Source organism: Culex quinquefasciatus, chromosome 2 (genome assembly GCF_015732765.1).
Source record: "Culex quinquefasciatus strain JHB chromosome 2, VPISU_Cqui_1.0_pri_paternal, whole genome shotgun sequence".
NCBI lineage: Eukaryota > Metazoa > Arthropoda > Insecta > Diptera > Culicidae > Culex > Culex quinquefasciatus.
Genome location: NC_051862.1, coordinates 211,002,368 through 211,027,810, shown reverse-complemented (window position 1 = coordinate 211,027,810; position 25,443 = coordinate 211,002,368). Strand labels below are relative to the sequence as shown.

The 25,443-nt window shown below is 39.1% G+C and overlaps 4 protein-coding genes across 6 annotated transcripts; 1 reads left to right on the top strand and 3 right to left on the bottom strand.

The window, feature by feature from the left end:
• Positions 1-1,544: 1,544 nt before the first annotated feature.
• Positions 1,545-13,136, bottom strand: LOC6033339 (ubiquitin-conjugating enzyme E2 E1). Of its 3 annotated transcripts, none has more exons than XM_001843751.2 (5): positions 13,014-13,136; positions 9,804-10,212; positions 9,591-9,738; positions 3,129-3,213; positions 1,545-2,980 (listed from the first exon to the last, which is right to left on the bottom strand). In XM_001843751.2, exons 2-5 carry the CDS (start codon positions 10,206-10,208, stop codon positions 2,968-2,970), a joined length of 651 nt encoding a protein of 216 aa, XP_001843803.1. In that variant the 5' UTR covers positions 10,209-10,212; positions 13,014-13,136; the 3' UTR covers positions 1,545-2,967. The 3 variants fall into 3 exon arrangements, with proteins under 3 accessions (XP_001843803.1, XP_038110889.1, XP_038110890.1); XM_038254961.1 differs by lacking the exon at positions 13,014-13,136 and adding an exon at positions 10,809-10,996; XM_038254962.1 differs by lacking the exon at positions 1,545-2,980 and having other exon boundaries at positions 3,125-3,213.
• A 137-nt stretch (positions 13,137-13,273) lies between these two features.
• Positions 13,274-17,794, bottom strand: LOC6033338 (A-kinase anchor protein 10, mitochondrial). Its single transcript, XM_001843750.2, has 3 exons — positions 17,573-17,794; positions 16,388-17,352; positions 13,274-14,993 (listed from the first exon to the last, which is right to left on the bottom strand). Exons 1-3 carry the CDS (start codon positions 17,595-17,597, stop codon positions 13,974-13,976), a joined length of 2,010 nt encoding a protein of 669 aa, XP_001843802.2. The 5' UTR covers positions 17,598-17,794; the 3' UTR covers positions 13,274-13,973.
• A 3,326-nt stretch (positions 17,795-21,120) lies between these two features.
• Positions 21,121-22,806, top strand: LOC6033337 (ribosome biogenesis protein WDR12 homolog). Its single transcript, XM_038256322.1, has 3 exons — positions 21,121-21,307; positions 21,390-22,327; positions 22,389-22,806. The coding sequence occupies exons 1-3, from the start codon at positions 21,240-21,242 to the stop codon at positions 22,667-22,669; spliced, it is 1,287 nt and encodes a 428-aa protein (XP_038112250.1). The 5' UTR covers positions 21,121-21,239; the 3' UTR covers positions 22,670-22,806.
• On the bottom strand, positions 22,713-23,490 carry LOC119767527. The gene is made up of 2 exons (XM_038256323.1): positions 23,251-23,490; positions 22,713-23,191 (listed from the first exon to the last, which is right to left on the bottom strand). Exons 1-2 carry the CDS (start codon positions 23,398-23,400, stop codon positions 22,826-22,828), a joined length of 516 nt encoding a protein of 171 aa, XP_038112251.1. The 5' UTR covers positions 23,401-23,490; the 3' UTR covers positions 22,713-22,825.
• Between the last annotated feature and the right edge of the window lie 1,953 nt (positions 23,491-25,443).

Sequence of the window (25,443 nt, the reverse complement as noted above, 5' to 3'; positions counted from 1 at the left end):
TTAGAATTTTGTTACGAGTGGAGGGTGGGTCTAAAAATCCGATTTTTTGCGTTACGTAATAAAAAAGACGCTCACATTAAACCTATACCCTAACTGGCGCTATCGGCCTTGCCATCACGGAGCTGTGCGTCTATTTATAGTGTAGAGCGTTTTAGTTGCCACCGAAAAATCGGTGGCGAGGTCACCAGGCGAGATTCGATCCCTGATCGTCTGCTTAAAAGGCGGATGGTTAACATTCGGCTAAGTACCCGGACCAAATTTAAGAATTTCAAATTGTTTTAATCTTTAAAAACATAATCTGAAAATTTTAAATTGTTATTAACTATACAATCTTAGATTCTTAGTTTTTAATTTTTTTTATATTGGAATATTTAAAACATCTTTTCCTCCCAGAATGCGCATTTGTTGAGCTCAACGACCTGAAACAAAACGAATGAAAAAACGGCTTTCGATTATCCGAAGTGAATTTTTCCGAGAACTTCGGGTAATCGACACGACAGCTCAGACTGTTGTGTGTATGAAAATGAAAAAAAGATAATTATTTTAATAAATTAGTTTTTTTATAATTTGAAAATTTGTATGAGAAATTTAAATTTGAGTTTTCAAAAATGTGTAACTTTAACCCTCTACCAGCCCAAATTTTTTTTCGAAAATATTCTTTTTCCCTTTGTTTAGGAGGTAATTTTGAGCAACTTTTGTTCAACGAAAAACTTTACTTCTCTTGTTTTATGTTTTCTTGTTTTATATTTAGTATTTTATTTTACATTTATCTTGTTTAGTTTATGATTGTTTTATTGTTTATCTGATTTTTTCACGTTTTTATAGTACCTTTTTCAACTTTCACATGTTTTCGCATTTTCTGCCAAACAATGGCATCATCATCATTAAAATTGCATAGTCTGGGACACTGCAATAAATACTGCATACTTCTTTCAACTGAAAATATAGGAAATGTTAGTAAAACACACAGCCAAAGTTGACCCCTAAAAAAATATATATATATATATTTTTAAAAACATTGGCAAAGTCACATAAAACAAGTTAAACCTCCAACCCTGTTTTTTTTTTTAATTTTAAGAGTTCTTCTTTCCAATGCTTTTTAAGGGTACACAGCAACGAAGGAAGTTGTTGTCTTCTTATCCCAAAATTGTCAAACTTACGGACCCAATCCTGCAACAACGTGTTTGTTAAAGCAGTCAAACTTTGTTGTAAATTACTTTGTGGATAGTACCTACCTACATTAGGGGATGAATGAAAAAATATTTCGATAGTACCCGTAGTTTTGAAGATACTAAAAAAACGTTGAAAATTCAAAAAAGTCAAAATTAAATCACCGATTTATTTTAAAAAAAAATGTTATGATGTTTTTATTCACAAGTCGAGATATTTGTAAATGATTTTTTTTCCCAGCCCAAGTGTTTATCAGGTTTTTACCATTTACTTGCAACAACTTTACAATCCAAAGGTCACTCTCGTTAGACCTTTCAACCTTTAATAAAGGATGTGATATCCAAACTAGGACAATACGTCGGACCGCTCACCGCTTGATACACATTTACTGCTTTTTATTATCTGTATAGTTTAAATATTTTTTTTTTTTTCAATTACGGCTGTTTGCATTCCCGATTTCCTCCAACGCTTTTTTTTTGTTTTCTTCTTTGCTCTCTCCTGCAGTTGCTTTTGGCCGAACAACCAATTTGCTCGCGTAGTTTTCTCTTGAGAGAGAGAAAGAGATTGGAGAGGAGGAGTAGAGTTGGGGGCGTGGTTTATTTGTACGAAGAAAGAAAATCAACACAAGAAAACGTGTGGACTATTGTTTTTTGTATGGATTGGTATTCTAAACTTCTGTCAATTTATGTGAAAAGATTCGGATTTCCACGTTTGTTTATGAGTTTTGTTTTCTTTTTAGTTTTTGTTCTGTAGTAGCTTTCAATTCGTCTTTACATATCACATTATTCCACAATCCGATTCCGATCTTAATCTCAGCGATTCGGTCTGATGTTTTTTTTTTCAATTTTATTTTAGGGGAAAATCAATTTATGAGAGAAATTTATAAAGGTCCGTAATGATAGGAAAATAAAAGAGAAATTGTTCAGGCGGTTCAAATTTTCTGAGAAAGTCGATCAGTTTGGCTGCCTTCCTTCACGTCTCTGAGATCTCGTGCAATTATTAGGGGTGACCGCATGTCAGTCTTCTCGCAATCCATTGTGTCCACCTCAATCACATTATTTGTTTGTTTTGTTTTATTGTTGCAAGCACCGAGAGAAGGGACCGATCGCTCAGAAAATATTTGCTTTTGCTTGTTTGTTTGTTTTTATGATGGAAGGAAGAATTAACCTAAATCCGTCTCTCTAGTTGGCTAACTTCAATGAGAAATAAAAAAAAAAAATCATGTTTCCAGCAGGAATTCTCGAGTGTTATGAGAGAAAATGGTGTATTTTCCGACGGTTCCTTCATTTTAAATCCTAAGCAATTAATTAATTATCGTTTTCTAATCAATAACTACGCTTGAAGTTTTCTTTAAAAATTATACGCAAAGAGTTTTAGGAAAGTAAAAAAAAACAGTTCTTTTAAGTGAGTAAAGTGTGTATGTGGATGAGTTGATCAACAACCCGAGCGCGCGACCACGAGGTTTCGTTTTCAAGAAGGAAGTTATCTGCGAGTGTGTTTTCGATTCCGAGGGGGAGAATAGAGACAGAAATGTGGAAAGTGGGGGGTTTTGAAGTGAAATAAATGTCTCACTAACTCTTTGCAACAGCGCGCACTGTCTTAATTCTGAGTGGATTCTGATGTTTATTCATGTCTGAACGTTTTAGCTGTGTGTGTGTGTTCTGTCTACTATTTTATTATTCCTTCTTTTTTATTTTTTTATATAGTTAGTTGTAGTATGTTTCCTTCGTTACGGATAGATTTATAAATATTACTGATTTTCACATAAAAAATATACAGAACGTCTGAGTTAGGAAATCACGTAGCATATCTGAAAGCACAGGGAAAAGAGGGGGAAGAGAAAAAAAAGTTTAACAATCCGCACCAAGTTTAATCGAGCAAAAAGCGTAAAAAATGCTCGCAAAAATAAGTATTAAAATTTTACACAAACACAAAACAGAAATTCTGTCAAAACTTACCGCTTAGTCCACAGGCGAGCAATCCGGTCATGCTCTTCTCGATTTTGCAGATATTGTGTGGCAATACTTCCAACCAGTGGATCGGCTGAGAATTTGGGAGAAGAGGGAAAAGTGAAGCCACTCGTTAAAACCAGTTTATTTTGTGTATTTGGAATGGCGGAGGATCACGATTCTTCTGAGTGTACACGTTGAAAATTATTTAGTGATAACACATTTAAAGATTTTTAGAATAATGAGAGAAAGTTTTGCATTTGTATTTTAAAACTGATAAATGCCATTAAACCAGGACCCAAAGAGGATGCTGTTTGAAGATAACAAGTTCGGAGCGTTTGGTACGGTATGTCCACGCATCCTTTGTCCCCTATTGGTTCTATGCAATGGAATTCGTTCCGAGAGGATGTCTCTGTAGTTAATTCAGCACGGTAGGCCTGACCGCTTTAATTTTTTTAGTACATTTTTGAAGTAATTCGAATAATCTTCGGACTTGTTGCGTGTGCATTGCTCATAATTGAATACATGATATTTTTTTCAGTGTAGTTAAGCGGATGGTATCAGCCTGAATGAGCTAAGCTTACATAAATAGTAAACCAGTCAAATTAAAAAGTGGTCAAAGACAAACTTATGAGATCGAAACTGGAAAATTAAGTCTGTCATATAGAAGTGGCAGAAATGGCATATACCCCTGTTTTATCAACATTTTTTTAAAGCCGCTGTATCTTCACAAGGATTGGGCTTAGGATAATTATCAAAAATTGTCTGGAGTATCGATTCCCACTATCGGTTTTTGAAAATGTTTACGTTTAGACCACTATTTAAAAAAAAAAGTTTTATTACATGGGTCATTCCACCTGAAGTGTGCAAGAAAAAATGCAAATTTGAAAATTACCATCTCCGATTCTGCTCAAATTTGGCAGAGCTGTTGAGACTATCAAAACATGCAAAAATCCCGAATTTCATCCAAATCGGACCACCCCCTCCATTTTTGTACCCTCCCAAAAAATCGACTTTTTGGCGATTTTTGAGCAAAACCCCTATCTTCAAACGACGATAACTCAGGAACCGCAAATCTTAGAGGGTCGGTCTTAGACTTAATTTTGAAGGAAATTGGACGTAGAATCCATTTCCGTGGTCAAAATTTAGATTAAAATATGTTTTCTACCTGTATTGCGCAATTGAAAACTTTAAATGGCCGTATCTCAAAACAGCCCTATTTATTTTTTAAATTTGACCTCACCATCGTATTCCCCGGCCAATTTTACATAAGAATCACTTATCGCCAGAAAGGATTATGTTTCGTTCCAGAGATATCGAATTTTAAAGTTTTGAGTATTTGTGATTACCTAAATTAGCTACACTCGCCGCATATGCTAGAAGCACTCGGGCGCGTTGATCAATAACTGCTACCTGTTTATTTATTGAAATAAGATTTCATCCCAAATAATCATTAGTTAATTAGTAGGAAACTGCTGTATAATCTTTTTTTTTTTTTTTGGGAGGGTGATCCAGCCGCACATCGTTGATGTCGAAACCTCTAAACTGGGCCCTCGTCCTGTCACGTCCGTCAGTAGTCTTGTCGTACATTACAACTAGAATCAGATCTGCCAATGAATTAGTACACTTCGACCAAATAAACACTGACGCTGTATGGATCTGACCCTAGAATAAATGCACAGTTGTGTGTTATTCATAAGTCCAAAATGTTCAATTATTCATATAAGTCCAAATATTCATTTGCGGATAACTACCTAACTTGAATTGAATACAAGATTTAAAGCAACCTATCCGAAAGCTACTCTTATCTCAAATCCCCGACATTTTAATTATTAACCAAAAAAAAACGTTTCTTTTAAAACCTGTCTGGCTTCTTTAAAAAAAAAACAAAAAAAAATAACAGTTGATATTTTACAAGTCGTGAATTGAAAAAGAGACGACCATTTGTTCGTCAGAATTCCAGTAGATCCTCGATTCGCAACAATGGTCGATACAATCATAATCCGACAACCGTTAGTTCAACAGATCAACGAATTTAGTCCGATATCATTTCACTATTGATTGATCGAGACTCTATGAAAATTTTGACAATTTAGAATGGTTTTTATGCTACTTGAATGAAAATCACCGATTCTGATAGAATTACTAAATTCACTGTTACTAATTTTGTCCCTAAATTACTAAAGGCAAAGTATAAAAAGTTGATATTTATAGTTAAAATCCTAAATTCTACAATCACTATTTTTTTAAACCCGCATCCTAACCTGACACCCACATTAAGATAGGGAAAAATCACATATGTAGCGGTTCATTGTACAAATGTGATATTTCCACTATCAGAGAACCTCCTTGTCTCGATGACAGCTTACCGGCCATCGATTAAGCCCTGAGACTACGCCAAAGTGGGTTCTCGCAGCATGAAGTGGTGTCCATGTGTAAAAATGGAAGCTTCAGCAATATACTGAACACTTCGATTTTAATTCCACATCGAATCAAATCATACTCTTTGCCAAACAAGCATCAAACCTATGACACTCATTATGACAAAGCCCAGGGAAATAATCATTAGTTAATTAGTAGGAAACTGCTGTATAATCTTAAATTAAAAAAAAAGTATACGTTGCATTTATGTGCTAGCCCACAGGACAGAGCAAGAATGACACGCAATACAGGGCAGAATGGAATTCACACAGAGCTAGCAGGAAATTGCAATTGATCTTGTAAGTAACACTTCTTAAGAAAAAGTGTGCGATACATTATCGTGTTAAAAAATATGAATTAACATGAATTAAACTCTCGTGAAGCATGATTAAGGAGGAGGATTTCCGGAAAAAAAAGAAAGGCTTCATCCATAAAGTACGTCACGCTAAAATCAGCCAAAATTTACCCCCTCCCCCCCTTTGTCACACTTTTCCTATACTTACAACACTCAATGTCACACTTGCTCAGACCCTCCCTCCCCCCCTAGAGCGTGACATACTTTATGGATGACGCCAAAGTATAAAACTGAAAAATGTGAGAAAATCACAAAGATTAATTTGATTTATGATCTGATTAAGATCAAATTCAGTTGTGTTGGTTTCTTGTTTTTGATTTTTTTTTGTTTGTCAATCATTTCGAAATCTTGGAAGACGATGCAGCTAAGTCTACATGTATCAGAAAAATATGTTTTTGTTTTTGAAATTAAATGTATCAGAATTGAAAAAAAATATCAATTATTCAGATGAAAATGGCTCACAATATAAAAAATCGGTTTTATATGATCAATCTTTCAAACCGTATGGCAGATTTTGAAGCTTTTGCTGAATGGCACTATTTCGCTACCACACATGGCAACCCATGAGAATTATTTCATCTACTACAGCCAGCTCTACATTTATTCTTGTTTTAAATAAAAGAAGAAATTAGGAATTAGGAAAAATATGAAATTATATTATTTTCATATTTTTCCTAATGTGTGTGTGTGTGTGCAACCATCCAAACGGGACCACGCGGCCGCGTCTTACAAATTGAGTTGTTTCCATGTATTTTTAGATCTACATTCTATACATGCAAATAACTCGCATAGGCATTTGGAAGGTGTTAGCTCTGCCGAGCTTCGGTGACCCATTTCTACGCTGGCTAGCCGAGCGCGAGGTACTTCAGCTTTATCGACAAGCCCCGCCCTGAAGAACGTTTGTATCAATCGGATTCAAACGTTATTTAGAACTTCCGAACCCTTGTCAAATGGACAAGGACCCAGCGCGTGTATAGTTGATAGTAACAGTATTCCTAATTCCAGTCATTGCTCACCAAGTGGTTAGCATTTTTGCATACCAATTCAAAGGACGGGGGATCGAACCCCGACTCAAGCGACTTTGATTTTTCATTCTTATTCAGTATTTCAAGTATTTCTAAGTCTTAAACTTTCTCGTTGGGAGCAGATGGGCATCAAACCCAGGATCATTCGCTTACAAAGCGAATGTCGTAACCAGTCGGCCACGGCCGCTCCTTAGTAAGATTGGCGTAGTTGTCTTAATTGGATTGTATGGATGTTAGAGTAGATGAAAGAGTTATTTGAACAATATTATGGAAAGCTCTCACCAAAAAACGAAATCTTCAACAGCTTGATTCCAATCTTCTCGACACGTTCCTCTTGAATCATCAACAGGAAAAATCATCTGTAGAATTCCGGGGAGCGGACCTGGTACCGATACACGACTTTGAAGTAAACGGACGATGATCACCACCCACACCTTCTTCCTCGATGTTCCAGCAACGCTTGAATTAACAACCACTTCGCGATTGTTGTTCCTGCCTTTTTTGCTTTCGTTGATGTGGAAGTGAATTTCTTATGTTCTTATGGCTTACAATTGTAACAAGACCTTCAAATTTTAACTTATTTCACAAATTTTAAAGAAAATTTTAAGATGATCAGAAATTGAAAAATGACAGCAAACGAAAAAAAAAAACGCATCCGACCCCAGGCACAGCTTGCTTCGATCTCATTTTCATATTTTTCCTAATGATATGAAAATGATAAAATTATATTGTAAAAACGCTGTAGCATTTGCAAATAAATATTAAAAGTTCAAAATTTACTTAATATGGTTCAAAGACACTGAGATCAGCAAAAACAATGCATTTAAAATTACCCAATAAATAATTCTTAAACAAAAAAAAGATTGTTCAAGGGATTAATTATCTCAAAATCGTATAAAAAATAAAAATAATTCATCATACAGAACACCAGGTAGTAATTATTGATCAACGCGCCCAAGTGCTTCTAGCAGATGCGGCGAGTGTAGCTAATTTAGGTAATCTCAAATACTCAAAACTTTGAAATTCGATATCTCTGGAACGAAACATATTCCTTTCTGTCGATAAGTGATTCTTATGTAAAATTGGCCGGGGAATACGATGGTGAGGTCAAATTTAAAAAATAAATAGGGCTGTTTTGAGATACGGCCATTTAAAGTTTTCAATTGCGCAATACAGGTAAAAACATATTTTAATCTAAATTTTGACCACGGAAATGGATTCTACGTCCAATTTCCTTCAAAATTAAGTCTAAGACCGACCCTCTAAGATTTGCGGTTCCTGAGTTATCGTCGTTTGAAGATAGGGGTTTTGCTCAAAAATCGCCAAAAAGGCGATTTTTTGGGAGGGTACAAAAATGGAGGGGGTGGTCCGATTTGGATGAAATTCGGGATTTTTGCATGTTTTGATAGTCTCAACAGCTCTGCCAAATTTGAGCAGAATCGGAGATGGTAATTTTCAAGTGCTGTTCCGCTTCGGGTGGAATGACCCACATATTATAATGAATTTTTTGAGAGTCTGTAGCATCTATTTCCTTAAAATTTTTGAACGAAAAAAATGTGACATCACCTTCAACTTTAAATTTTCAACTTAAAAATCGAAAAATGTTATAGAAATGGCGTGTATTTTTCTTTCAGTGTATTTTTCAGAAAGCACGCAAGATCAGAGGATAACTGTTTAACGAAAGTCGCCATCAATATCTTTTCACTTGCGCTAACGATTTCAAAGCGCTTAAGATATGAAATTGCTTCCAACTACCGACAACATTTTCATATGCACATTAGTTAGTCACTCACTTGAAAAATAATCCCGAAAAATGTAAACAATTAGCAAACACCACCAAAAAACAAACGCGCCAAGTCTTTTGACGTTTCAATTTTGACTACCCATTCCAATCGAAAGCTGAAGAAAACCGAGCGAGGAGCGAAGGCAAATAAAGAACAAAGGGTGGCCACCAACACCACCAACATGCTGGTGCAGCGCCTGTTGGAATGAGCAAGTGCTGCCAGCAAACTTTCGCTATGAATGCTACTTTTCGTGAGTGTTCGCTAAAATTTCATCAATTTTGGCAGCACTAAGCAGACCCAAAAGAGCGCTGGAAGAAAATAATAACTAAGCTGAAAATAGAAAAATGGGCGTGGCCCAATGCACTCGACTGATTAGAATGCATTTTTGAAACATTTTTTTTAAATGCTTGTAAAAAGAATAGCATAGCTTTTAATAAAAGTGAAAATAAACAGAAATGTTCACAAAAAGTTGCTCTACTCGTTGGTGTACTTGGTTTAAGTGAATTTCAAGGAACAATCAAGATTATCCAGCATCATTCAAACGCGACCGCGCATATTTCCCCGAATTGACAATTGGGAGAAGAACCAAATCTACTTGAATCACATTCTCAACACCATGGCAGCCGTCCATTTTTGGCCGCTCCGACGGAAATTGTTGATGCTTAACTTTTTTTAAAAAGGATAAAGGAAAATCTCCACAGTAAGCTCAAGCAAGGCATGAATTCCAAGTTTCACTTTAAACTAGCGCTAATAACATTAATCACAGCTGAAGAGTTACTCGCCAAACCAATAAGTCACTAAAAATTACGTGACCCAACGCCATTCCGGTTATGGCTTTGACAAAACTACTATGACTATCCCTTCGTCTTCCTTCGAACACCCTTACCTGGATTGCAGTCTGTTAGAAGCGAACAAATGGAGAGCAGCACCTTCGAGATGGTCAGCGCCGGCGACCAGTTGTCCTTGAGGATGTCCAGGCAGATCACGCCCTGGCTGTTGATATTGCAGTGATATATCCGCGTTCTGAATGTGACCTGCAAAAACGATTGACGGGGTTAGAAAGTGGTGCGGAAGCTCTCGTATTGGTATGGTACGGTACCTTGGGGGGTTTGAACGGATACTCGGGCGAGAAGTGAATGTCCAGGAAGAACACGCCGCCCTCGTAGACGGACCCGGGCGGCCCCAGGATGGTGGAGACCCACTCGTACAGGTTGTCCCCCTTGGGACCGGCACTGCAGTTTGGCGGTGGATCCAGTGTGATTTCGGCCAGCTCCTTCTGGATCCGTTTGGCGGACGTGCCCAGCGCCTTTGAGATCTTCGGATTGGACTTGGTTTCCTTGGTCTCTGGCTTGGGTGCGGCCGGCGTCTCCGGGGTGGTGCTTCCGCTGCTGTTCCCGTTGCCGTTGCGGCGTCCCCCGTTGCTACTGCTGCTGCCTCCGCCGCCGCCATCACCTCCGGCGGCCGCGCTTCCGGCAGTGCTACTCGAACCAGCACTGGTCGACATCTTTCTGCAAATGGAGAAAATAGAACAAACGTGACTCACGGCGGGTCGTCGAGACGCAAAAACAAACTCATCACATCCCGTTACAACTATTGTTTACCCTTCAGATTCAACGCCGATTAGCACGAGCTAATCAACCCAAACAGAATGAATCTTATATAACGAAAAGCAAAAAACCCAAAAACAGAAAATTCCGCAAAGAAGAACGACAGACTTCCGAGAACTTTTGCTTCTTTCTTTGTTTTCGGCTTTCTGCTGTGTTCCGTCGTCGTCGCAGTGAGCTGCGATTTTATCCCCCTACAACAGTTTCGCCCTCTTCAATCGATCCGAGTGAACTTCGATCTAAGCAGCCTTGTCATCCCGGGAGTGGTCCGGCCTTCAAGGACCTTCCACCAAACAAAGACGGCCTTGGGAAACTTTTCGCGGCAGGCTCCTCCCCTCCCACCGAAGAGGTTGAGGACAATCTGCAAATAGAGTTTTCGACGGGAAATCCTCGACAGCCGAAAAATTTCTTTTTCCAATAAATCAAAGCGCGGCCATTTTGAGACGGTTTTCCCCGGATTAATTTCAACGTTTAACCCACGTCCGGGTCCGATTCCGTACCGTTGCACTACGGCTTCCGATGGCTGAAGGTTCCACCCACAGCGGCACAATTGTTTCAATAGTGGAACACAAACAATAGCAGCAGAACCCGAACGCGATCAGCTTCCTCCTCTATCACCGCGACCAAGACGACGGCGATGCAGGAAATTTCACTCACTCACTCTACGCTCTATCACAGACAGAGCTCGAGGCTGCTGTTTGTACGGCGACGACATGTACACACTCACACAACGGGCTTTTGTGGGGTAGACGGAACGACGTTCTCTCTCACTCAATTTGCTCTCGTTTTTTTTTTTTTTTTTTTGAATGAATGTGTTTGAGGATATTTTTTAACATCTGTATAGAAATTAGGATTACCTGAATGGATGCCAGATTCATTCGGATTTTCAAAATCTTGAAGTTGTTATTCTGACACGAGGAACGCGGATAATAAAGATGTCCGACGAATCAACGGAGCTTGATATTGCCACTCAAGCCGAAATTTTCGATTGCATTGAACAACGCAAATCTTCGTAGAGCCTTGCAATCAATCCAACGTACAAAAGACATGAGGAGGATCAACACAGATCGAAAACAACGTAGTTCGTGCTGCAGCCAAAGACTCAGAACAGAATGCTTTACAACGCAACGCTCCGGCCACACAAACGGTTTCACAGAAAAAAAAAACATGTTACAATCGTAAACGAGGCAATCGCAAACAAGTCTTCCAGTCACAAAGACAGAATGCAGCAACAAGATCCATGGGATTATAGGTACATGAGACTCGTTGAACGGATCAGCTTATCCAGCGGGCATCTCGAATGAGTCCAGAAGGCTCGTGAAAACCGATTTCGTTGATTGAAGTAATCATCGATCAATTTGATTTTAGACTTGGATACAGTCATCCCACATATTCGGAACACCCACAAATTCGGAACACTTTTGTGATAATTTGTCAATAGCTTGTCAAATGCAGCTTTTCTCTCGACCCTACTATTTTTAGGACCTTTATTTGGACATTTTCTTGCTATTTCACCAGTTATCCAGAGCAGCAAAACACTGCCTCCAAATAGCCTGTTCCATGATTGTGGGATGTTATTGTGCCTCCCACAATTGTGGAACACATGAATTAAACTGATATTTTCACAAAAAAAAAGTTATCAGACCATGGATAAAACATCACTAAGCTTGAGTTTCACTGGTTGCAGTGTGTGAAGTCATTATTATGTTACAAATATGTACTCCTGGAGAGATCCAAAGTTTGTTTGCATCCGTAAGAAATAAGTGTTCCGAATAAGTGGATTTCAAGGGTCAAAGTTTTCCTTCAAAAACTTTATATAAAAGTAAAAATTTGCAGTTGTTCGATACAGCATTCGAAAGATCGCATGAAAAGCTTTCATATGAAGGTAAAAGCGAATCATTAAGTTCAATTACCGATTTGTTATGATTTTTTGAACATTGGCCGATCTGTAAACTGTTCCGAATATGAGGGATGACTGTACACTCAAACCCCGATGGTTTGACACGAAATGTTGTCAAACGAACGGGGTCACTTTTTAGTTTGACACCCCTTTTACACGGAGTTCACACACACCATCAAACGTTTGTTTTGATAGTGTACGTGAGCGCCGTGTAAAAAGTGACAGTTCGTCACTTTTTAGTTTGACTTTGACCAACCAACGGGGTACAAACTAAAAAGGTGTCAAACGAAAAAGTGACCAACCACCGGGGGTTGAGTGTACTTGAAGTTCACGTTCGTGTTAGGAAAGTGGTCTGCAACGCAACTGTCGCATGGAAGGTTCAACACTATGTGTAATGAGCAAATTACGTAGATATTAGTTAAACTACGCAAAGGTGCGGGACGTAGGCTCTATCAATTTTTAACCAAACTATGAACTTTTTGCATGAGTTTAAAAATAAGCAAAGAATTTCCCTTTTAAAAAATATCAGAGCACGAAACTCTGCGCCATCTTCACCAAAAAGTCTGCAACTCTCTCTAAAGTTCATCAACATTTCCGGACACTCACACCACCTGCAACGAAACTAGTCTTCTTTTTCTCGCCCCCAAAACACACACACACACACACACACTCCCAGAATCGCAGCAGCCCGACTCTTTTTCTTTGCTCCGCACGAGTGCGAAAATTTCCAATCCACTTTTCACCCACGAAAACACCGCAAAACTTCAAAATTTTATCAAATTTCGGTAAAACCACGTCTACTCACTCTAATTTGCACCAATCAACGGCGGAAAACGCGAATTTTGCTTGGAAAATCGGAAAACGCCGCTTTGGCCGTTCCGCACTTCAAGAAATGTCTGACTGGAACTGACACACAAACACAAAAAGAGCAGCAAATTTTGACAGATGGTTGCCGGGGGGTGATTCAACGCAACTTGCTAGGTAGGTCACAGACAATTAGATTGAATTTAAATAGTAAATTTGCCACTTTAAGAAGATTTCTTTCAAAATTAATCAAAGTAAATGTTTTTGATAATATTCGAGTAGTTTTATTGTGATTCTGAATTATTTCTACTACTAAACTTTCTGATAATACACAATTTCCATTTTTCCCTCCCTTTTATTCAAAATGCATTCTGTTTCACTTCAATCAGCACACAATGGCTGGCAATAATTTGCACTTTCTTCCAGTATAAAACTGATCAGTTTTTGTTTCAAAATGGAGCGAAAACAAAAAAATCTTCCTGCGCGCTTGGCACTTTTTTGGCCACACACCAAAACAAACCTTTTTTTTTTGTTCGATTTCGATTCCCTTTTTCTACATTTCTTTTTTTGCTGAGGTGAGATGATGTGGTACTTTTGTGATGTTTTCAGCCCCAGGCTGGTTTTTTTTTGTGTATTTGTGTTAGTTTGTATTATACGTTTTTACTTTGTTACTTTATGTTTTATTAGTTTTTACTTTCAAGCACCATAGTTTCAGTAATTACTACAAATTTATAAATATAAGAGAGTTTAAATTTCTGGAATTTTGAGTGTCTTGAACCAAGGGTTGCGGTTTTACGGTAACGAAACATAAGTAGAAACGAGTAGAGATAAAATCTTTAAAATAATCAAAAAACGTTGGATAAACATAATACGTAATATTAAAACAACTATTTCATACGGCTCTGTGCTAAATTATGATAATAATACGTACGGTTTGAACTACCCGCTAAAGAGAGCACAATCACGACGCGGTTGAAGTCGGAATGTCCGGCGCATCATCGCTCCCACCGCCATTCATCGTAACACTCGTGATGTCCTTCACGATCATCTCCGCCACCTGCCAGGCCAACTCTTCCTGGGCCTTATCCTCCGGTAGATTCACCAACTTCCGCATCGCCTTCTTGAGCCTATTCTTGCTCCACCGGTCATCATCCTGGGGCGGTTCGGCCATGTCGAAATCTCGCTCGTACCGCCCGAGGGAATCAACGCGCCCGAACGTGAGCCCAGCGACCGAGTTCCGTCGCCACAGCAGGTCTGGATTGTACAACTGGCGGGAATCGATCAGCATGAGGTCAGCCTGCGACGACGACGACGACGGTGGATTAAGGCGCTTCCGGTGGAAACTGGCATCCGGCATTGCCAGCAGCGTGTTCTGCGACGAAATAAATGGCGAATGTTGGTGGCGAATCGTGCTGTCGCTCGTCACGTCCGAGAACGTCTTTCGATGGCCACGTCGTTGATTCGCTCCCGCCCGTCGATCGTTCGTGAATATCTGCTTGCGTCCTGCTAGGATTCCAAAGTTTCCACTCGCCTCCTCCGCCGGATTGCTGCCAATCTTCCCCACCAGCTCCGACAGGAACTTGGCGTACAGCGGGGACTTCAGGAAGCCCTGAAAGTACTGCCGCTCCAGGAACCGCTCGACGATCCTCGAGGGCAGCTCGAAACAACGCTTGATAACGCCCACGTCCTGCGAGCAGATCTGCTCCTCGATCAAGAACCGCACCTTGTCGCTGAGCGTTAGCGAGCAGGTCGCTTGAAGCGAAAAATACTTTTGATACAGAACCACGGCGTCGGCCTGGGCTTGGGAGCTGCTTCCGGTGCCGCTCGTGGAGGAGGACGTCGTGCGGAGAAAGTGGCTGGCGGAAACGCAAAACTCCAGCGTGTGGCGTTTGCCCTTTTGCTCGAGGTACTCCATAAAGTAGAACAGGGCCATCTCGCTGCACAGGATGTCCTTCAGGGTGAGGCTGTCGCTTGAGAGAACCTGGAAATACATCGAAGCGTTAATTAGTGTTTCAATGTGCTATCTTTTACCGGGATTCCTGTCTAGGAAGTAAAAAAAGCTCGAAACGTCGAGTTGAGTAGGATTCATTTTAACAAGTCTTTTTAATTAACAATCAAATAACTTAGTGAATAGTGACTGCTGCATTCGAAGACTCCAACAGCATTTGAGTGGCCATAGAGGACTACCGGTTTTATCAGTGTTTTGTACATCGTTAGCTTCGTGCGGCGTTGGACTCGATCCGAAGTGAGGTTCTTCCATTATCACAAGTACTCACGATTCCTTACAAAAAAAAATCGATTCCGAATTTCTTTGCTAGTCAGCGATCCCAAATACACGAACTCAATTATCATCCACAGCTAGAGGATAGAGACTTGGGGATTTGACGTCGAACCTTTTTCACATTTTGTTGAAATCGTTGTGCTCACGACATTGCTCGACGATTTGTCAGAGACAAAATATTTGGTCCGTGGTAGCGCGAGTGCCAGTTTTTGTAAATAGGACACCACCCATCGACCCTTCTGGTTCAGTCAAGCGCTCTCACCGGGTAGCCGATCATTGTCGCCAGCGCTTTTGCTGTTCAGCTTCCTGATCACTCTCTTCACCGTCTCCAGATTAGGTACTGGGAAATGTTGGTCATCTTTGGGTGTCAAAATTAACCCCTAAGCCGTCTTCGCTGGCTTAATCGCCGTTGAGGTGCTCGTTGAAGTACTGCTTCCACCTATCCAACACCTCGCTTCTCACGATCAGGTTTCTCTCACAATCGCAATCGCTGATGCCTTTTAAACTTGCAAACCAAGACTTGCCGATTCTGAGATTTCCTGTATCGTTCCACGTCTTGTCACTTGATGCAGCTTCCTCTCGGTATTCGGTCATGAGCGCATGTCAACTCCGACTAGGTAGTGGTCTGAATCAAAGTGGTCGATTTGCAGTTTTTGTCCGTTGGTCAGATGATGTTTAGGTGGCTTTGTGAATGTCCTTGCGAGGAATATAGATGCTACTGGCCAACATTCAACTAAGTGCTAAGTCGTTACAGAGTCGTGTAGAATGTTTCCTTCTCATCATCGGTTTTTTCTTCGTGGGGGCAGTGCACGTTGATGATGCTGTAGTTGAAGAAACGGCCTCTTATCCTCAACTTGCACAACCGCTCGCTGATCGCCGTAAAACCGAACACGTGATCCTGCATCTTGCCCCGCACGATAAAGCCGGCTCCTTGTCCGTGCTGCTGCTCAGGGAAAATATGGAATTGGTCTATTGATCTGACTATGCTAGCACCGGCACCTCATACCTCGTATATCCTGTTTAATACCTAGTCTTTTAAGCAGCAAAGGAGAAGGAGAAATTTTAATTTGGAACTTAAGAATCGATCGACTCACCTCAAACGTGTACTTGCAGTAGAACCCACTCTCCAGGAACGCGTTCAAATAATTTTTCTCCATCACCTCCACCAAATACTGCTGGGCATCGTCAAAGATCCGCTCGCTACAGGTCCCTCCCCCGCACAGTGCCAACGAAATCGCCGACAGAATCGTCGCCGGCACCTCAATGTAGTATGGCGAGCTGCTCACCAGAAACTTACGGTAGATCCGCACCGCGTCCGAAATGACCAACGAGTTGAAACCACCGCCATTCTGCTGGACGTTCGTCGTGGCCGCGGCCACCGGTTGTTCCTCCAGCTTGAGCTTTTCGTCGTCGGTCAGCGACTGTCGCATGGCGTCCTCGTTTGCAGGTTTGCGGTCCTCTTCGAGCAGTACGGGAAGCGGGGTTTGCGGGATCGGCGTGCAACTCCGAGAAGAAGCCGTCGTAAGGTCCTCCGTGGTCGGCGTTCCGACGTCTTCGAAGGCGTTTTCCGAAAAGGTTGAGATGGAATCGCAATCCACGCTGAGAAAGGAAACGCTGTCGTAGTTGTCGGACGAGACGCTCCGGTTGAGGCCACGATGCGGCGCGACGGTTCCCACTGTGACACCCTTGGCGATTCGCTCATCCAGCCGGACACTTTCGGCGGCGGCCGCCTTGAAACCTTCCACCTCAAGCCAAAACTTGACCAGCGGCAGGGCACTTTTGGTTTCCAGGAACTGTACAAAGTAGCAGATGCAGCTCTGTTCGGCCAGAATGTCCAGCAGGTTGCGCGAGAGGCGTGACTTGGCAACCGGTGCGCACTGATCCCGTTCCTGGTTCTGCTGGTCCATCCAGTACCGTTCGGCTTCCCGCAGCGCTTCCTCGTCGCTGACCGGTTCCGCCTTCGCCATCGTGCCACCATTCGCGATGACCTCACCGGCCGCCGACTTGTTTACGTTTTCTTCCTCCCCGCTTCCATGGCCAGTGGACCGTCGCCGTGCCGCTGTTGAGAGGAGGAGAAAGAAAATTTAGAAAGTTTTTCCACGATGATGCGCGAAAGGAAAATAACAAAAACAAATTATGCTACGTAATGCGTAAAAATGCCATCGACCGGGAGTGGCGCGGTTGGTCGGAGGAGGAGGAAGAGAAGTGGGGACCAGCGAATTAAAAGATGATGACGACCTCTGATTTTTTTCTTCTCCGTAGCGCAAAGTGGAAAATACCTGACTTTTTCAGAAACTGCAACATCGTGTCCGTTTGGGGCCACCGGCACCGCTCCGGGGATCGCTGGAACGAGGCCACTTGTTTCGTGCAGCTTTGGAGGTGCTAATTTACATGATTTTTGCACTTTTACGCCAAATTTACGCTGCCGTTCCAGGTTTTATTTTCGCTGCTGCTGGCAAACTCTTTGCTCTTTTTGGGATTTGATGATGATTGAAAGAGATTGAAGCGAAAGGTGAGACGTAATAAGAAAATTCCACAAACGTCAAACGGGTGAAACGTTTCAAGCGGATGGGGTGGTCCTGAAGAAAAATAAAGCGAGGGAAAACATAAAAAAAAAACAAAATAATTAATCATTTTGGGTCGGATATTTTTGTAGTTTACATTTTTTATAGTTTTAGAATTTTAAATCTAAGAATGTTGAATTTATTTCATAACTTGCGAACTTTATATTTTTAGAATTCTAGAGTAAATTTTCAAAACAACATATGAGTTATGGGTTTACTATGCAGATAGGACCTTTTGAAAATTTAACCTAGAATTATTATATTTTGAATTATTAAATTTCAAAACATTTAGAATTATCCTCGGAATTATCACATTTCTGGAGTTTTTTTTCCGTCCCGAGTAGTTCCGATAAACCAAATTTTCAGTTTTTGCTTTTTGGGTGTTTTTTAATACCCTTGACTCAAGGTGGTTTCAAAAAACCCCAAAAAGCCAAATCTGGAAATTTGTTTTTTTTTTACCTTTATAAGGCTTTCAAGGCCCAGTAAAAAAAATATAATTTAACCAAAAAAAAGACGAACTTCTCGTCACAGTGTCCTGATGCAAACAATGATCGAGCTCGAGCTGTCACAGCCCTGCGAAGTATGTTGGCTGACATATCGGGCGGTCAGTCAAAAAAACCAGCTAGAAGTCGCCTGACAAAAAACTTTTGCTAGAAAGAGATAGGAAACTTGATGCAAACAATCGTCCAGCTGTAATGTAAACATACTTTGAATGTATTGGTAAATTACTGACTAGAAAGCCTTATGCCTTATGAAGAAAAGCCCTTAGAAAACGTTCCATCTTCTTTGTTCCGCTATTCGTAAAGCTATTTCTTGACCCCTTTCCTTCCGATCTCCATACTAGCCTTTAAAAGTAACTTCAGATTTAAACATCTTAAATTTAAAGATTTTTTTTAATTTAAGAATCCTTATTTTTTTTAATTTAAGAATCATGGTTTTATTAATTAAAAATATATGAAACATTTTGATAAATTAAAAAAATAGAATTTTTAAATTAAAGAATTAGGGATTTAACATTTTTAGTATTGAAGGGTTTTGGAATTTTTAAATCATTGATTTTTTAAATTCAAATTTTAAAATTATAAAATACTTAGGAAATTCTGAATTTAGGAATAAAAGAATTTTAAAATTTATGAAAATTTTTAACAAGTCTGGAGTTTAAGAATGAGGAATATTAGATTTTTCAAATTAAGTTTTTTTTTGTTTGTTACAATTTTATTAAATCGAAAAATATAAAATTATTAAAATTTCAGAACTGTAGAATTATTTAATCTTTACATCACCAAAATTCAATAATTTTGGATTTTTAACATCCCGCATAATCAAAAACCATCGGGGGAATAGTCCAAACTATATTACTACTAAAAGAGATGTAGTTACCACATACTTAACCATTATCATATAGTTACGGCACTATACAAAACCATAACGAAACTGATCGTCAAATGATAACGTTTTTATTGAAGTAAATCTAATGATTCTAACTATTTTTGAACTATTTGGGGTACAATAACCTTACACTAAACAGTTCGGATTGTTCAGACAACGTGACTCAACGAAAAAATGTACAAGTCCAAAAAGTTCAAACAATTTATCAACTTTATTGAGAACAATATAGCAAAATTCCACAGATTTTAGATTTTTATAGTCAGAACCTGTAAGAACTAAAAACCTACTATAAATGCTATAGTAGAACACAATTGATGGCGGCCACATTTTTTCGATAAGTTTGTATAATCCAAATAATTTGTCAACTTACATGAAGTAAAATTACTATACACCATACTATTTTGAATAAAAATTTCTATAAGTCCAAATAGTTCAAACAATATTTCAACAGTATGGAGTACAATTACAGTTTGTTATATAATCCAACTATATGTTAAACGATTGGTACAAAAATTTCAACTTTTATCAAGTAAATTGATCACAGTCGATTCCTCTGGATGATAGAGAACCTTCAACACCCCCACTTCTTCTCAGATTATCAGAAAACTCCCCAAAAGAAGAAAAATGTTACGAGGGCTCATGAAATTGACTTTCACTATTCCAGAAAAAGTAGGCATGCTGTTCTTACCATACACCAAAAATATGTGTACTACATGGTGGACTATTACTGTTCACTATAAAATGAGTCAATTGTTTGGACTACTTGGACTTATCGAAAAATACTTGCCCCCGAGCTTGCTCCCTTCTAACACAACATGTCACCAAAACCTCTGAAAAACCACCAACAGATATAGATCAATCGGATAAGGCGGCAGCAGTTCGGCAGCAACGTAAATAACATCACATATAATGGCGGTAAACATTCACCAACTATCGATAGAACTTAAAAATCAAATTTGATTATATCCGAAGTAGTTATCACAACAATTGTAGGGTTCATTTTTGCGGTCTTTTTTAAAGTGTCGGCAAAGTAGTGTCGGTAAAGTAGTTTTTCAGAAACTATATAGGAATAGTCAATTTTTGGGCAATGACTATTTGACGTAAAATCCAAGTTTATAAAAATATTTACATATGTATGAAAACCTCATATAGTTTTCTGCCTAACAACTAATTTCTCATATAGTAAAATCGACCAAAACTATTTTGGGAATGGAATTAATGGTTTGATATATCGTACATATATAGTTGGGTTACAATTTAATGAATAGTAGAGACCATTTGATAAATAGTTGAGTAACTATTTGTCATAAAGTAGTTATATAGTTCATGACTATGCGGGATTGCAGAATTTAACAATATTTTAATTTAAAAATTAGAAAATATGTTAGAATTTTCATTTATAAATTAAAGAATATTTTAGAAAAATATTTTTTTAATTAGAAAGTTTACAATTTTACAATTTTACAATTCCACAATTTTACAATTTTACAATTTTACAATTTTACAATTTTACAATTTTACAATTTTACAATTTTACAATTTTACAATTTTACAATTTTACAATTTTACAATTTTACAATTTTACAATTTTACAATTTTAGAATTTTACAATTTTACAATTTTACAATTTTACAATTTTACAATTTTACAATTTTGCAATTTTAGAAAATTTAAATTTTTTCATCTCTGACCATGAAAAACAATAATAAAATTAATAAATAATAAAATTATTTTACATTTTTTTTTTCATCTCTGACCATGAAACATTTCACCAAACTGGCAACCCTTTCCAAAGGTGCAACATTTCAGTCCTTTCTCCTTTTTTGACGTTTGTCCCTCGCCGCACGTTTCGCATTTTCCGTGCACGCAACTGTCACAACAAAATCGATTTTCAGCGTGGTGCGCGCGGTTCGCATTTCGTCCGCGGGAGGTTTTTCAGAATTTCATCGGTGTTTCGGATCTTTACCACACTGCGAGCACTGTTTGTGGCGCGATGGCACTCAAGATTACCGGCAAGGCCGAGGGTCAGCTGCAGCTGCATCTGATCACGAAGCAGAAGCAGTAAGTGTTGATTGGGTGTTGCTTGGGGATGGGAGGTTAAAAGCAGCATGCATGTTTATGTTTTTATTTGTGTTTTTTTTAGGTTTGCCGTTCCGGATGTTCCGTACTCGATCCGGGCGAATGTGAGCACGAAGGAGCTGAACGTGTTGGTTAATACGTTGCTGAAGGATGCTGGGAATGCGGAAGCGGGAAAGGTTGAGTTTGACTTTTTGCTGAATGGCGAGTTTGTGAAGATTCCGCTGGGGCAGCACTTGAAGGAACGGGACGTTTCGTTTGAGGACACTGTTGAGTTGGAGTATGTCGAGCGGTACCCGGCTCCGGAGCCGCAGGATTGTTTGCTGCACGATGATTGGGTTTCGGCGGTGGAGGCGCGTGATAATTGGATTTTGACCGGATGTTACGACAATACGTTGAACCTGTGGACCACGAAGGGCAAGCACAAGCTAACGATCCCGGGTCACATTGCGCCGGTGAAGGGTGTCACGTGGATTTCGTTGGACGAGGAGAAGGGAGTTTTTGCGAGCGCCTCGCAAGATCAAACGGTGATGCTTTGGGAGTGGAACGTGGCGGCCAATTCCGTCGAGTGTGTCCAGGTTTGCAAGGGCCACGAGCGTGGAGTGGACTGTATTGCGGTGAACGGCAGCAAGACCAAGATGGCTACCGGAAGTTGGGACACGATGTTGAAAATTTGGTCGACGGATGTGAGGAGTGGCGGCGGCGATTCGGAACCTTCCACAAGCAAACGGCAAAAGTTGGACCAGGGAAGTGCACGGACGCCACTGATGACACTTGCCGGCCATCGGGAGTGCATTTCCGGCGTCCAGTGGATCGACGACAACACGCTCGTAACGTCTTCGTGGGATCACACGATCAAGATTTGGGACTTGGCGTTGAACGGAATCAAGTCGGAGATTTCCGGCAACAAGTCGTTCTTCGATTTGAGCTACTCCAAGTTGAATGGGCTGATCATCACGGCGTCACCGGATAAGAACCTGCGGCTGTACGATCCCAAGTCGAACCGTAAGTTTATCCTTTAGAAGCGTCTTTAATTTCTATTCTAACTCTGTTCATCTTTCCCCAGAGGGCACCCTCGTCAAGAACACCTACCTCGGTCACACGCAGTGGGTCCAGTCGGTCCGCTGGAGCACCACCAACGAGTATCTGTTCGTTTCGGGCGCGTACGACAACCACGTCAAGCTGTGGGACTATCGCAGTCCGAAGGCGCCAATCTTCGAGCTTATTGGCCACGAGGACAAGGTTCTGGCCTGCGACTGGTCCAACCCGCGGTTCATCCTGTCCGGCGGATCGGACAACTCGGTGCGCGTCTTCAAGAGCAAAATCGCCATCGGCGGCGAGAAGTGAGGGGAGTTTGGGTTGGAATAACCCAAGAAAGCAAACAGAGCACTTTGGAATTTATCATAAATAAACAGAATAATTCAACTTTATTGTAACATGAATAAAAGAAGGAACAACTCGTTGCAGTCGATGGGTTAAAATCGGAGAAAGCGTAACAAAAACTCATTCAATTCTCAATCCTTTTCGCGAATCGCCGAGTGCGCAATCTTCCGGCAGTTGCGAATCCTCCGACTGGTTTCCACTGTCACTGCTGGCCAGGCTAGCCGGCTGACCAGGCTCAAAATGGTCCAAATCGGACAGGTCATCTTCGTTGTCGTCCTCGAGGTCCCCGAACCGCACGTTCACCACCTGACGCTGCTGCTGTTGCGGGTCATCGTTCCAGTTGCTGTTCAGCTGTTGCTCCTCGCGGAAGCGCGACTCAAACGTGGCCAAATTCTTGTGCAGCATGTTCTGGAAGGCGGAGAATTTTTCGATATTTTGCCGGCAGGAGCGACAAACCCACGTGAACAGTTCGTTCATGTCGATGATCTGCGTGAAATCAAAAATTTCATTAATTTGTTCAAAATTAAGAAAGAAGTAGAACTCACATTTATGTGGCTGCATTGGTAGATTTTGTGCAAAAAGTCGCCGTCCTTCCGGTACAGCGTTTTGAGTGGCCACATGGTGCGTTTGGGGCGCAAACAGAACCGGCACAGATTCACCTCCGGCGTAGGATTGTCCCGATGATTTTGGTCCATTTTTGGGGCGATTTCCTTTTCTCCTCGATGATGATTTTGCTCCCACGTTGGATGTTGGATGAGGTGAGGGCGCGCTCAAATCGTGGAGAAAAACAATAACAAAGTCGGCTTGATTGATAAAGGCTGTCAAAAAAAGATTTCGAGGGGTCCAACTTTGGTTAAGAAATGGGCTGTGACAGAGAGGCACACCTTCTCGAAAATTACAACTCGATATTAATAAATAATAATAATAAATCATGATAAAATAATAAAATTATAAAATTATAAAATTATAAAATTATAAAATTATAAAATTATGAAATTATAAAATTATAAAATTATAAAATTATAAAATTATAAAATTATAAAATTATAAAATTATAAAATTATAAAATTATAAAATTATAAAATTATAAAATTATAAAATTATAAAATTATAAAATTATAAAATTATAAAATTATAAAATTATAAAATTATTAAATCATTAAATTATTATAAAATTAAGTTATTAAATAATGAAATTATAAAATAACAAGCCTTATCCGACAAACTTCGTTCTGCCTTTTTTTTTCGTTTGTTGACGTTTTTTTTTATTTTTGCATATTCAGCCTCCTGTGATCAAAATATGATTATATGTAACTTTCTCCATGCAATTTGCTGATGCTCCGGAATCGGTTCCAGAGTGGCTAAAGTGTCAATTAGTTAGCGTAAAAACCTTCCTTGGGCTTATACCAGGGGTGCTCAAAGTTTCTGGAGGCCGGGCCAAATTTGAAGCTCAAATGAGGTTGCGGGCCAAATTTACAAAAAAAAGTTATTAAAAAAATTAAATAACGCTATTTTGATTTAAAAGATTTAATTTTTGTTATTTAAAAAAATGTCAATTCAAAATAAAAGAAAATACAAACTAACGGTTTTCAATCGGTATTGTTGATTTTATTGTTTTAGGTATTTGAAAAAAAGTTTTTAGCTGAATGTACCTACTTGTGTTTTCAAAAAAAAAAAAAAAGTATTGTTTTTATATTTCGAAAATGGTGACATAAAATGTTGAATAATTTATCTAAAGGCGTAATTTTATCTAGTTAGTTTATTTAGTTTACTGTGGCTTATGAAAAATCGTTGAGAGCCAGAATTTCAACATTTCAATGAAAAAAAGTAAGCTTCCGTATGGTTAAACTGCAATCATTATTTTCTAAAAAAGATTCGACAAAAAAAAATATTTAGCAGAAAAAAACATTTATTTATTTCAACGAAAATAAACTTAAAATTAAATTATTTTTCATAAACCTAAACATGTTCAAATGATTCTTAATGCAAAGGAATGCATATTTAATTAATTTCAGCTGATTGCACCTAGATTTATTTTTTTAAGTTGTTAAGTTTTTAGGAAATATATTTTTGCATCTTGTTTCCGAGCCAATTTATTAAAAATGCTACTAATGGGTTCGATTTTCATCGACGAAAGCTTTGAAAAATATTTGCAACAAACTTGATCCTCAGATTTCCACAACTTGTCTGCCTGAATCAGTTGGTAGTCAATCATCTAACTGTAATGAGTTCAAATCCCGAAGGAAGTGCAATGTATGTTTCAGAGTCAGTTCATAAAAGGGTTATTATGACTTGCAAATTAATAAAGAAAATTTATATTTTGGCAAATATTACAGAATTCTACCTAAGTCAAACTTGAACTTTTTTTTTAATATTTCTAAAAATGTTTGATGAAAGTTTTGACAATATTTACTAGTTTCACTCACATTGAAACCTGTGAAATTGTTTTAATTATTAAATATTATGAACAATTTTTTTGTATCCTAAAGTGGGGATCAAAATATTAATAAATCATAAGTTTTTTTATTAACAAAAAATAAAAAAGATTAGCGCATATAAAAGTTTAATATAAACCTTAACTTTGAAAAAATAAAAAATAACTTTACAGGTGGTCAACGGGCCATTTTACATGATCAGTGTTGCAAATGAGTGATAAAAAAGCTATCAATAGATTATCTTTGCACCAAAAATATCCGAGAGTATAGCGGTCGTCACGATAGCTTGTGAGATCTCTTCTT